Here is a 13,663-nt window from a genome sequence, read left to right as displayed (position 1 = left end):
TTAACATACTTTTGAAGTTTCCTTTTTTTAAGCTAATTTTAAGAAAGTAGCATATTGGTTTTGTAAGTCTATGAATGATCTTAAAAATTATACCAAAATCCACTTCCTAAGGAGATTAAGTTTCAAAGAGACATTTAGAAAGCAATCTTTGGTTGAAAGTTTGTTCCAAGAGCTTTAGAAGAATGTTTTGAAATTTCCCTTTCGTTCCATTTTCAAACAAACCTCGAAATCAAATTAAGAAATTCTTGATTCATTTCAAATGGACTGGAATACGTGAATTGTGATTGCATGTGTGAATCATTAATTCAGGTTAGATGACAAGGCAACACACACCTAATTTGATTAAAATTTATGACATTCACACAACAGTAATAAAGAGAAAACACACTCGAATTGTCTTTTCCAAGCATTTTACTTCTGTCAAAATTCTTACAAAATGAAACAAAAGAACATAAGAAACATCTCCTTCCCTCCTCTCAGCCTGTAATATTCACATAGAAATGTCCATTTTTATCCACATGGATCTTGTCAGCCACTACGACGTCTCCATCTTGTAACCGTGCTTTTCCAGCTCCGCTCTACGGGTAGAAAAAAAGAATGATGCATCAATGTCACTCAAATGACAAAAACATGTCATGTTGCATTAACAGGTGTGGTAATGACATTCAATCACACTGTGCATTTGACTTTTTTCTTTTTTAAATACAATTCTTTTTTCTTTTTTTACACGTCTCAACAAGATTGGGTACCCATTTATTTAACATTTAGGATATTAAAATTTATTTATTAACCCAAACTAATAACTTATTTTAATCAACTGTAAAAAAAATAAATCGTAAAGTATCACAGTATCACACTGCAATAGCAAGATTCTATTTATAGGGGACATATTATGGAGAATTGACTTGCACCATTAGTGCCTAGCCAGTAGCCACCCATCAAGTGTGAAGTTACACAACTCGGTAACGCTTTAGTTATCTACCCATTGCTGATATTGTTCCAATTTTTTGTAACATGTTAATGAACATAAGCACTTATAACCACATAACCAGTACCAAGTTACTGCCGCTGAGAAGCTGAATGCTTAGCGCACTCATTTTTGCATCTTACTTCATTATTGATTATGAAATGGGTGAGTGAGGCAGGGTAATACACCACAGGTCAAATGTTTCCAACATAGATTGCTGTTTTAGCAATGTATAATTAAAAAGTTATGTTTAATTTGATTGTATAAGATTGTGAGGAATTGCTTGAATACATTTCCCTCTAGACACAAATGGTTTGACAGTCTCGTCGACACAATCTAAGTTTAAGTACTAGTACACATCACATGGACAAAGCGTCGTACTGAATACCTTAACTGGTTGGAGAAATCATCCTCGACGTTGTCGTCGTCCCAGTTGTCTTCCCAAACATGAGCATCTTCATCTTCGTCCAGCCCAGTCCAATCTGAACATATCCGCAACGGACCAAATACAATACGTGGAGGGGGGAAAAAAAGAATCAGACGAATAAGTTTTGATGGAAGCACATTTGTTTTCAACGGGGAAATGAGTCAAAAACCTTACTAAATGTCACTTTTGGCAGGCTTATACGGTGATATACGTACATATTATTGTTTAGCTCACACCCCGATAATGCATTTAGCCATTTGCCAACCTAAATTAAAATGTCAAAACCCTCATAGCAAAGACAACTCATTTACGGAGGAAAACATTTAACTAGTAGTCTCATTACTGGTTAAATTAATTTGTTATATTGGCTTGTTTACCGAGCAGCTTCGCTAGCTACTGCTACGGCTAATTGCTGCTAGGTTAGCCTGGCTAGGCGAGCTGAGTCACTGCTACCAGGCCAAGCTCACATACAAAATGCTGACAATTAGTAAAACACCGAGAGTCACAACGTGAAAATACATTATTTACTAACCTTCGGCTGGGAATTCCTCAAACTCATCATCCTCCTCCAGTAGACCGAGGTCGACGGTTTGCTTTTTGTCTGACATGTTCACCGGTGTGATGCTGTGACGCTTGTTTGGATTTTGGAGATGAATGGCCGCTGGCGCGCAATGGATTATGGGAACGGAAAACCTCATGAGGAGGGTCATGGCTGCGCTGACTGCGTAATGGCGCGCAGCACAGCGCTTTATGCGTTAAGTTGTTACTAAATGAACTATTACTGTTTGTGTTTAAATTATTGAAACAATAGTCGTATAATTTTACATTACAACATTTACAAAAACGTTATGTCATAGATAGATAGATAGGATACATAGATAGACATTGTTTGTTTGCTTGCAGGATATTCATCCAGTTTTCATAAAGTCAGGCATCAAGCTTGGGAAATTTCCGTTCCCCCTGCACCCCAAGGCTGACAAAATAATTTCGTCTGCCCCAGGCATCGAGCAAGCTTTGCAGTTCGTACACAACTGAATTTTACAATTCCAGTTGTCTCCACAAAAATGTTTTGCGTATGTATGTTCCATTGTTACACCGCCCACCCCCCCACGCCCCTCCCCCCAAGATATTAACTGAAATAGGCAGCACAGTGACCAAGTGATTAGCACGTCTGCATCATATTTCTGAGGTTCCGAGTTTGAACTTTGGCTACGGGCATATGTTTGATAATTGTGAATGTTCTTCCCGTGCTTGTATGGGTTTTTCTTTGTGTCAGTTTCCTCCCACCTTCCAAAAACATGCCGGTTCATTGAAGAATATAAATTGTCCTTCGGTTTGAATGGTTGTCTTTATGTGCCCCGTGATTGATTGATGGACGATTGTAAATGTTGTGCCGTTTTGCAACACATATAAAACTGCTTTCTTGTAAAACAGAAAACACAGTCTGTCACCTCCCTTGAGGCCTCTCCATCATCAGTACACACATGCTGCTTCTAATGTGCATAACCATAAAAGGATTTTGCTCCTTCCTGAAAACATTCACACAAGTCAGTCAGTCACATCTTAGCAACCGTTTCCCATTTAGGAACAAACGCATACTGTATCCCATAGGCCTGCTCAAATAATAAAGCGGCAGCCGCAGCTTAGATGTAGTCGACATGAATGAGACAGATCATTTACGACAAAACCACTTGCACCACAATGAAAACGACACTGACTGCTACTGTCATCTGTTGACAGATGGAGCTGAGGTTTCTGTTTAAGACCACTTATTCTATTTTATTTTGTAATTATCCTAAGCCTTTGTGCAAAACAATGCCGCAACATTAGGAGGCAGAGCGAACTAAACGCAGTGCAGGGAGGAAGTATAAATAACTTTGTTTGTAGGAGAAGTGCCAGGCAAGTTGGAGAATTGGTCATTGGATTTTCTTTATTATTATTATTTTTTTTTAATATTGAGTATGTCATGTATTACTTTAAAGAAAACTAACGGAAGTCAACCAGCATCACAGAATGTATTGTGTTCCAGTAGTGAGGCTTTTTAGTCACATCTAGATGTGAACTGCCAGCATTCTCTAGAATGGAGCCGACTCTGGTGCCAGTGTCACTCAGTCATTGCAGGTGAAGCCCTGGGAAACGGCCTCCACCTCCGTCCAGCATACCTGAGACTGCAGTTACATAGCGGCTGGCGCCTGTAGTCTCTCGCCCCCCCACCACCCAAAAAAAAAAAAAGTGCAGTGGGGAGGGTCACAAAAGGCAGATACAAGGTGCCTGCTGTAGCACAGACTCCAGCCACCACGGCTTGTGTCTGAGTAATAGCATCACATTTCTGTCCTGAGACAAAGCCCCCTGGGGAAGGACAGATCGGCGACGGTTACAAGTACACTGAAAGAGACAGTCAGGCTTAGATAAAGATTCCAGCATAAGACCACCAGGCCCCTCCCCGTAGACACTACGATACTATGCAGCTCTTTATATCACAGGTTGGGCTCGTGGCCTTGAGGCAGTGCACGCTGAGAGGGGAAGGGTGGAAGTTTGAGAGTGTACCGCCGCATCCAGAGATTATCTTCCAAAGATAAAGCCCTCTTCTTCCACATGTCAGAGAAAGTGACAAAGGAGGACAGCCGGCCGTCTGCGGTGTACTCTGCGTCACCTGGGGGACCGACCTCAGCTTTTCAATTACAGTAGAACATCAATTCAAGGAATAAAAGACACAGCGGTATCTTGATTTCAAAATTTAATCCGTCAGTATTGTAATCTGTAAATATAATAATCAGAAAACAGTGGACTCTCAATATTCGCAAGGGATAAAGACCAATGAATAATTACCCTGAATAATTCACACTCCCCTAAAAGTGATTAGGGTTGTCTGTATGAATGGTTTCAGTCATAAATAGAACACAAATATGATCCCAAAACACTTTGGTAGAGTTTCAAATGTCTACAAACATCTTCAAATGTTGCTGTACCTTTGAAAATATCGTAAAGAAAACAGCATACAGTACCAGTACGTGCATGTCAACAATTTTCATGATGATGATGATTAGGGGTGTGAATTGCCAAGTACCTGGCGATTCGATTCGTATCACGATTCATAGGTCACGATTCGATGCCGATTAATCAATGATTGCGATTTTTTTTAACTCAAATTTAGAAAATACTAATTAGTAAACGTGTACATGTACACTGTAAGATTTGTATGAAAATGTATTTATTTATCTGAAAATTCAGGCTTATAAATGAGCCACTGCATTTACCAAACAGGTTGCAGTCTGTTTCATGACATAATTTTGGAACTCTGACAGGACGTTCCTGTTTCATTCTGAAACAAACATGTACAACACAGTATAAGGCTTCTTATTCAGTGGTATTGTCAAGTGCTAATGTAGACATTTGAGGATTTTGTCTGCTCCGCTGTATCGCCGAGACAAATACTGCACTCTCTACTCCACTATTGTACAGTGCGCAGCATAAATGAGTACACTACACCCCCTTTGAAAAATAACCCTTTAAACAATATGTCAATGAACACAAAAACTATTTCAAAAATGATCACAAGGCTAAATGTATATAACATCTATTTAACTTATAACATGAAAGTAAAATTAATAATATGGATTAGAGAACAACATTTTCAGTTTTACTCAAATAAGGGTGTTGCAAAAATGAGTACACCCCACAGAACGTCTCTGGAGCAAAGCCCAAATTTTGGACTACAAGCGTTTGCAGGTGAGTCTCATTATTCATTACACAGGTGTCAAGCAGACAGTTGATTATAAATGGGTGTTACTTAAAGAAAACACTTTCCCACTTGTTTTTGTATTCGTTGAGATACTGTTTAAAATTTTACTTTTCAAAAGGGGTGTACTCTACTCTACTGTAAATTATGTTGCTGGTTACATATTTCAAACCCTTCTTGCTCAGCGAAAACCATATACCCCCGAAATTATGATTTAATACTTAAAGTGAAAGAATATTCCTTTGCGGGGTGACTTCTTAAGACAAAACTTAAAAAAAGAAATCACTGGGCCCGTTTGGAAAATGCATCATGACAAGCCTAAAAACAGGCTGGCTGCAACTCACAGGAGTAAGAAGTGATGCTACAAATATATGTACATAGTTTAAAATGTCCAACAGCACACAAATTCATTTAGAATTAGCTTAAAATGGCTACGGCCAGGGTAGTGACGTACATTTCCTAAATGTTCTAAAAATAGCAGGGTGCAACGATAACGGGCCCCCCCAAGTTCAATGAGATGAAGAAATACTTATCAATACAGGGCAAATGTCACCAGCTGAACGGTTACTCACTACTTTTGGGTCCCCAACAGGCGTCCATCTTGTTGCTACTGCTGCAGGCTGTAAATCGCCATAAACGCAGTGAAAATATTTGTCATTTTTGGTAACTTGGTAATAAACTTTCACTTTTTTACGTTCTCCTTTCTAGCCTCGCTCACTGCCGTCACTTTGCGCTCTTCCGCTCTGTTCTTTTGGCGCATGCACATGCGCAGTAAAACGGATTGATCCATTAGTGGAAACTGAGGGGGAGGAGGGGGCAGAGACATTCGATACAAGAAGCCTTCTGCTGGCATTTTAGCGAAATTATTTGGATCAAAAACATAATTATTGTGCGTAAATAAGTAAAAAAAAAACTATATTGGCCATTAGTGTGTGAGGAATTCTATTGGGCCCTCTATTAACGTGAGGCCCTACGCAACTGCCTTGGTTTGCCTAATGGTAAATCCGCCTCGGATTGCACACCGCTACTGTACTTTTCCCAGCCCTGACCGCTTAGCGATGTGTGTTCGCGCATGCGTAGTCAGTTTCCCAGTAGAAAAGTACTTAACGCAAATAGGCAGATCGCTACGCGGCCCTTTTACGTCGCTGTATTATTCCTATGCGAACGTGCATTCGTGAATTTAAAACACACTTAGTGCCCAGCAAAGCGGTAAAATGACGCAACTCTGGAGAATATAAAACTATTTTCACGCCTTTCTTTTGAGGAAAAACGTCATCTTTTGAAGAATGGGAGACCAACGCCTTTGCTACCGGATCTTCACCAAAGTAAGAGACAAATAATTATTCGTACTTTTCATAAATAATGGTGCAAAAGGAAAGATTGGCTTTGTGGATGTGCTTTGATTAACTGGCTGTTTCACTTTGCATGGTGTTTGGCATTGCTATTGCTAGCTTGATTTTTGTGAGGAATTAGGCTGTTTTACAGGGAGATAGTCACTCAATTACATTCTGTCCGGGCGGGCTTGAAATGGTCCGTTTTTTGTGCGGTAACTGGGAGGCAGAATGCACTGCAACGTTTACTATGGTTGGCAGGCTTCTCATTGGCTGACGGTGGCCCAGAGCTTTAGTTGAGTGGCCAGTGGTGAGCTGCCGCACCGGAGGCGATTGGTACGAACCCTGCAAGAAGTAAATGTAAAAAAAATCGTAAAAATAGAGTGATGTTGTTGTTGTTGTTTTTCTACCTATACAGAGGAGGCATATGTTAAAATAGTTTGAATGTATGGCATCTTGTATCTGACTATCAAGTATCTCGAGGTCAGGCTGAGTGTCCTCTTTTTTTTTAAATGAAATTATGGTCACCCTAGGATACGTTTTGTAACTGGTTTGTGCGTCTCAATTTGCGACAGCCTACTAGAGCTCACTGCATGTCACTGACTTTAACTATAGTACAAATCCAAGAGAAACATGTAAACTCTGCTGAGAGGAAGTCTGCAGGGATCAAACTATGCTTCCAGGATATGTCTGTCAAGATCCTGTATTAAATGTAATCCCAGCCAGTCAGTAAGTCTGCTCTATTGTCTGTTGTGTGGACACTATGACTGTCTTTTCATTAAAAAAAAAAAGGGAGAAAAAAAGAGGGGTGAGGATGTTAATGACGCATGTATTTCTAAAATGCTATCAAATAGCCTCCAAAAATAAAAGTGCAATGATCTGTTTTATCTCGTGTTTGCTATATAGAAGTCCCTATTCATGGAGATGTCTGTCATGAAGAATTTAAGTTTCATATTTTGCCCCCACGTCTGTCTTGAAATGCTCTGTCATCTCGAGCTTGAGGTACAGTTTGCCAACAGGCTAATGGTCTTTTATGACAGTACAATCTGATGCCTGTCTTGTCTGGCCTCCAGGTAATCCTGTCCAAATCGGCGGCTTAGCCCTGCTCGGGCTTAAGTTGCATATTTTGTTTTTATCTGGACACTGCTGAATAATGCTATCAGCGGGGAAGAAATGAAATATGGGGGGTCCAACTGACAGAGAGAGTTTCGGAACAATGACACCTCTATATTTATACGTACTACCTGGAAATGTTCCGCTCCGACACAGAGAGGGATTTTAATGCAGGCTTGAAAAAGTTTACATATTAAAAGTTCACCCCTTATTCATATTGGGTATATGATTTTTTTTCTTATTTTACCAATTATAATACTTGCAATATTTATTTTAATGCTCCATCTATTTTCTACAATGCTTGCAATCATTAGGTTCAAAGGTGAGCTCAAGCCTATCCAAACTGACTTGGGTCGAAAGGCGGGGTACACCCTGGACTGGTCTCCAATCATTTGCAAGACAAATACATGTATGAATTTTCATGTATCAACATTTTCATTACATCATAAAACCAGAAAAAAACACTTTTTTATTGGTCATATTAGTTTTTTATTCATATACTATTTTTATCGTACAATTCATTATTATTATTATTGGGGGGTTTATTTATTTATTACTTATATTATTTATTACTCACTCATTTGTTTAAATTAATGTTATTGTGTGTTCTATGCAAACCATGTGTTTTATGAACAGGTGGGGAAAAAATATAATAGAAAATTGCAATTCATTTCATGTATTTTTAAAAGAAAATACTCTATTGGGAGGGTATAGGTCTTTCTTTAGAATTATATGTAATTTTATTTCGGGGGAAGGATTTTATGTATCAAAAGTACTTGTGGTATCGGCACTTGGTATCAGTATCAGTGGCTGCTCAAGAGTTGTGTAAAAAATGGTATTGAATATCCCTAATTTTATTTTATTTTTTTATTCTTTGCTTTAGACAATCCAATTTGTTTGCATTGTAGTGTTGAAAAAAAAGAAAGAACAAAAAATGTATGCTAATCTGCCCCTTAAAAGCTTTTATGCATTTAGACCCCCAAAACACCTTTTAATAAAATTATCAAATGGACATCTATTCCCAGTGATGTGCACTAACAGTTTAATAATAGCAGTGTGTCCATGTTCCAGTGTGGTTGCCCTATACAGTATGTGAAAGCACTCACACGCTCTCACCATAGGTGGTAACCCTCTCTGACAAAAGCACTCCAATTGGAAGTACCCATTATCTGCAAAGTCTATCCTCATGGCTAAGTCATTAGCTTAATTTCTCCTTTGTGTAAAAATCTGTTAATTGTCATTTTTTTCGTAATGGCACATGAATGGAAATGAATTTTCATTAATGGATTAGAGAGGACTATGAATTTGTTGCAGCACTTTTATTTATTTTTTAGTTTATTTCCCCTTTTTTTTCCTCAAATAAATGACAGTGTCGAGTGCAGTTAGGGTCAAGAGCATGCAGTGATTCATGCTCACCTTTTTGCCTTAACAGCTCTAAGCTTGAAGTGCATCTTTTGTGCTGTGGGATGTGTCAATAGATCATCCCCACAAAGGGGCCTTTTGTGGACATTTGACACATCTGCAGAGAAATGCTGGCTCTACCTGAATTCAAACACTTCCAGGTCAAGTTTATTCAACGAACCAATATATAACCTCTCTTCTTTATCTTTGTTGTCCGCGTACTATTTTAAGAAGCTAATTACATATCGCCGTTGCCTACATATCTATCATCGCTCTCCTTTGTCTCACTTTGCTGGAGAAAACTCCTCCCTCTCGCTCCCTTGTTATGTATGTCAAAGAGTGCATGTTCCTCAGCGGGGGGTTAAGCGGATGAGTGACAAGACCTGCTCTGCTCTTCTTGGACGACTGTCACACCCTCATCTGTCAACAGAGATGCAAATGAGCAGACGCCAGAGGTGGCGGTGACAGCTCACCTCTCTTCCTGTCGGGATTCCAAATGACTGGCTCGGTTCAGCCGGGTAACGATAATTATGGGCGAACGTCTATCTGCGGTGTGTCTCAAATGTTGGGAGTGTGAGGCTTGCAGGCAGGGAACGAACGGGGTGTATGAATCCAAGTCTGAGCCTAAAGTTGATCAAAACAATAATAATAATAATAAATTAAAAAAAAGCAGTGGCATATTGATTGAGCCCCAAATTGGAGGCAATCCTGTTCTTTACAGATTGCTCATACGGAACCCCGTGCGCCTAATCCCCCGCATGTGGCCATCCCAAGCCCCGGAAAAGTCCGTGATTGGTCTGATTGATAAATGAAGCCCTCCGTATGCTTTTGGGAAGGGGGGCCTCAGCGGGGTCTGGACAATGTACAGGAAACCCGGGACAGCTTCTTATTAAGTAGTTAGGGCTTCAAGACAAGGCTGCAGACAGCCAATGCTGGTGGTCACCTGGCCCTCCTTTTTTGGCTTTTGGCATCCCTCAGCCAATCCGTCAGGTCTGGGGGTGTTCGTGTGGGGAGGGGGGGCACAGCACAGTCCACTTTGCTGCACTGAGGTCAACGGGCAAAGAGGTGTAATTATTAGCGCTTTATCAAAACACCACCCTGTTGATTTTGTGTTACCAATGCAATTTGTATGAGACCTATAAAGATCTAAATAAAACATGCGTTTAATTGTTAAAAAATCAAAATAGTTGTCACTGATGCAGGTAATGATAAAACAGCAAGGAAGGAATAATGATTGTGTTCTCTTGATTGTTTCTTCTCTTTCAATGAATTGTAATTCCAAAGTGCAATGTGTGTCTATTTAATATGTTTCATGGCGGCATTTCAATTGTAACCGAATTACACAAGCAGACCACACGCACTGGAACTCCCGGTAAGTTTGGAATCATTTTTAGACAGTTTTGTTTTCATGCATTTAGTGCTGTGTTTTTTTAATGTGCTGCTTGACTTTTCTGCACCTCGCTACTTAAAACAATCACAAGATGAAATAAAAACAAATTTAAAGGATTTTTTTCTAAAGTTTTGTAGCTGAGAAAGCTTTTTAAGTACTTGTATAAAAAAAAAAAACATGTTCATATCATCCAACCTTTTAAGTTGTGGAAAACTTTGACTTTTATAGTAAATAAATCAGGGGGGAAAATGACGATCTAAGTCATATACGGTTAATGACATAATATGTTCTATTGGCCAGATGAGGAAAAGATCAAATGGCTTTTTGGTTTGGATGTTTTTCTAATCACAAATGTTATATCTAAAGCCTGGAAAAGAAGACAAAGTAAACTGTTGTTGACATCAATTTGTTGCTTGGTCCTGGTACCTGGTCATTTTGATTGTTTGGTGTCTTATATGCCCATGCGAGCGAGGCGTACTGTTTTATGCATGCATTAATGAAAAAAATGTCAACCAATGACATTTAAGGTGAAATCATAATTGAAAGGAAAAGTGGTATTTTGTCATTTGGGCTCTTCATATTATAAACCGACCCCTCAACAAATTCATCCTTGTTGTGGCTGTAAAAAGTGTCAACTCCACAAGTTGTGTGATTACGGCGTCATAAATTATCCTTCCCCATTTTCAATTCATCAGACTGCCAGCCTAAATAGTTTCATGTGTTCAAATTAAATGAAGTCCAAGTTCAGCTGTCATGCAATATTTTTCCCCTTTTACTCCAAATGAATCTGATGTGAATGTGGCTTCATTAACAGTGAAAAGTCGGTTTAGTATGACTGCCAGGTACAAGTTTATTTTGGCCCATGGAGTATTTATAAAGCTCATAAACCAGAAATCAAACGCGCCGATTCTTCAATGGGATGTTGGAAAATTTACGGGCAAATAAAGTTGCGTGCGACCGGTATAAGGAGCACCCAGTTTGGTGTATACGGTCCAATATTTCTCCCTCAAGACGCTTGTTAATCCCTTAAAGAGTCTGAATTTAGCAAGAGTTCTCTGTGTAGCGGGAAATAAATGACTGTTTTATTTGAAGAAGTCAGTACCTTCCCGCCTGGTGTACAGACACACATATGTGCATCATCACTGCTTGATTGTCGCTGACCTCGGCTGATTAAACTGCTAAAGGGCAGCCGCTCGTGCAGCTGGCGGTCTGGCTGTCCGGGTCCGCGGTGCAAAATAGGAGAAAGGCTTGCGTGACTGCGACGGACCAGAGCTGCCACATCGTGACCCCCGCTAGAAACACTCCCAGTGCGAGCACTATGCTGCACTTGTTCCCCCGGTGGAGACAAAAGAGCGAGGAACTTCCCCAGACCTTCATTTGGGGGTGTTTAGACAACTCGGAGACTCCTTTGGGGCGATCCAGAATGAAGACTTGAAGCGTGCCATCACGGCTGTGAGGAATTCCATTGAAAAAAATGTGCCCTTTTGTGAGAAAATGTGTTTTATTAGCTTATTTTTTTATTGCCAAATGATTTTAATGGACACTGAAGAGACAGGAAGTGTAAAATACAAAATGTGCGTAATTTATGTGAGCCATATCGAAGATGACTCATGGTTTCCTCCATTACATGTATGCATGTTTGTTTGTTGTTACTTTGGTGGCCTCCAAGTCAAATAAAACAAAGGAGGTAATTTGTAATAGTTAATAGAGCATTCAGTGGAAGAAATGAAATGCGAGTGAACAAAACAACTCCTCGTGGTTGTACAAAAGTGTGCAATTACTTTCATATGGCAGGACCGAAAGAAAACAATAGCACGACTTTGGGTTAAAAAGCTGTCGTGAAGCACGATGGCCTCCTTTCAAGGAAAGGGCGAGTTAAAAAGTCATCAAAATAGGTTTTGAACAGGAGGAACGTTGGGTGTAGTTACATCAAGCCAACTTGGCCTTGTCCGATGACAAATTGTCCTGCAGTGGGACAGGATGGTTCAGCCAGCTGGTTGGCCCCATCGCTAGCTTGATTGATGGTGTTGATGTTCTAAATCGGCCGCCAAGCGCACCAAGTACAGGACTTGTAATAGCGCGGCTGCAGATTGGCCCTGAAGATAGTAGGAAGTGGGAAGGAGGGTAAGCGAGGAGGGGTGGATTGCAGGGGGAAAAGGACAAGTTCCCATGCGTATGGAAGATGGCGGTATGAAAATGCAGCTGCTGGTTTAAAATGACACAGATATGTTAGCATATTTGGACTACTGGGTGCACTGTATTATTAGGTGTGATATCAATGAACAGGTCTATTTTAAAATATTTTATAAGGCGCATTATTTTTGTGAAGTATTGTAATTTAAATAGTTGATTCTAATTTTACCGTAGGCTATGTTTATTTGATTGATTTAGCGCTATTATGCTAGGTTAGCGCAGCATTTCTCACTTGATATCAATGAACAGGTTTATTTAAAAATATTTTCATACATAAAGTCCTCCGGGTTATAAGGCACGTTATTTTTGTGAAGTATTGTATGTTAAATAAATAGTTTATCCTAATTTGAGCGTATGTTTATTTGATCGATTTAGCGCTATTATGCTAGGTCAGCGCAGCATTTCTCGCTTGCTTTTGTTCGCCATGCAACTACACAGGGTTACTTCGAGAGGAGGAGGGACCCTCCAACAGGCAAAAAAAAAAAAAGTTTGAACATTGCAAGTCAATCTGGTGACCGGTGGTTGTGTTGTTACTTTGGCTAATGCTAAATCCTGTCTTGGTTGACAGTTCGACAGCTGTCAACAATTCAATGCACTCACCATTAGCCAAAGTTTTTGCTTGGTTCTCGGCAGCTATTAGAAGCTGGCTGTGTGTACTTGGCGGACATATCCCACTTCCAATTCTCCCGGTTCTGACCTCAAAATGTAAACAACAAAGATGGCTGATTCAGAGAATTTTGGTGTGGTTGTTGAAATCACGTTGGGTTAGGTAAAGTTACTTTTTTCAAATAACTAATTTATTGTTATAGTAAATAAAAGGTTAATGATCGTATAAATTCGGGGTTCGCCATTGTCGAGTGACATCAGATTTAAAGCAGTCGGTGAAGTCGGGGTCCTTTTTTTCCGTCTTTGCAACCCGGATTTCTGAGTTCAATGGGGCGTTCCCGCGCAGGCTTCCTGGTATGAAGTCGGAAAAGTCCGACTTCCCACCTTCCTCAAATGCAGCATAATTGGCGAGCGTAGCATTAGATTAGAAAGACTACATTTCCCATGATTCTTTGACACAGAAACAGCCGTTATGACAAGAACATACGTCAGGTTT

General features: G+C 39.9%; 1 protein-coding gene across 1 annotated transcript; it reads right to left on the bottom strand.

Moving 5' to 3' along the window:
• Nucleotides 1-393: 393 nt before the first annotated feature.
• Nucleotides 394-2,070, bottom strand: sem1 (SEM1 26S proteasome subunit). The gene is made up of 3 exons (XM_086062972.1): nucleotides 1,927-2,070; nucleotides 1,356-1,449; nucleotides 394-578 (listed from the first exon to the last, which is right to left on the bottom strand). The coding sequence occupies exons 1-3, from the start codon at nucleotides 2,000-2,002 to the stop codon at nucleotides 536-538; spliced, it is 213 nt and encodes a 70-aa protein (XP_085919098.1). The 5' UTR covers nucleotides 2,003-2,070; the 3' UTR covers nucleotides 394-535.
• Between the last annotated feature and the right edge of the window lie 11,593 nt (nucleotides 2,071-13,663).

The sequence above is a fragment of the Leptonotus elevatus genome, chromosome 19 (genome assembly GCF_054856555.1).
Source record: "Leptonotus elevatus isolate MCC_2025b chromosome 19, RoL_Lele_1.0, whole genome shotgun sequence".
Taxonomy (NCBI): domain Eukaryota; kingdom Metazoa; phylum Chordata; class Actinopteri; order Syngnathiformes; family Syngnathidae; genus Leptonotus; species Leptonotus elevatus.
This window is presented reverse-complemented; position numbering and strand designations above follow the sequence as displayed.

What these genes read in the sequence shown, in the direction of transcription:
- sem1 (XM_086062972.1), bottom strand. Translation starts at nt 2,002, where the DNA reads ATGTCAGACAAAAAGCAAACCGTCGACCTCGGTCTACTGGAGGAGGAT. An exon ending in TGAGGAATTCCCAGCCGAAG is followed by an intron (nt 1,450 to 1,926) that starts GTTAGTAAATAA and finishes GGATATGTTCAG; the next exon opens with ATTGGACTGGGCTGGACGAA. An exon ending in GATTTCTCCAACCAGTTAAG is followed by an intron (nt 579 to 1,355) that starts GTATTCAGTACG and finishes TTCTACCCGTAG; the next exon opens with AGCGGAGCTGGAAAAGCACG.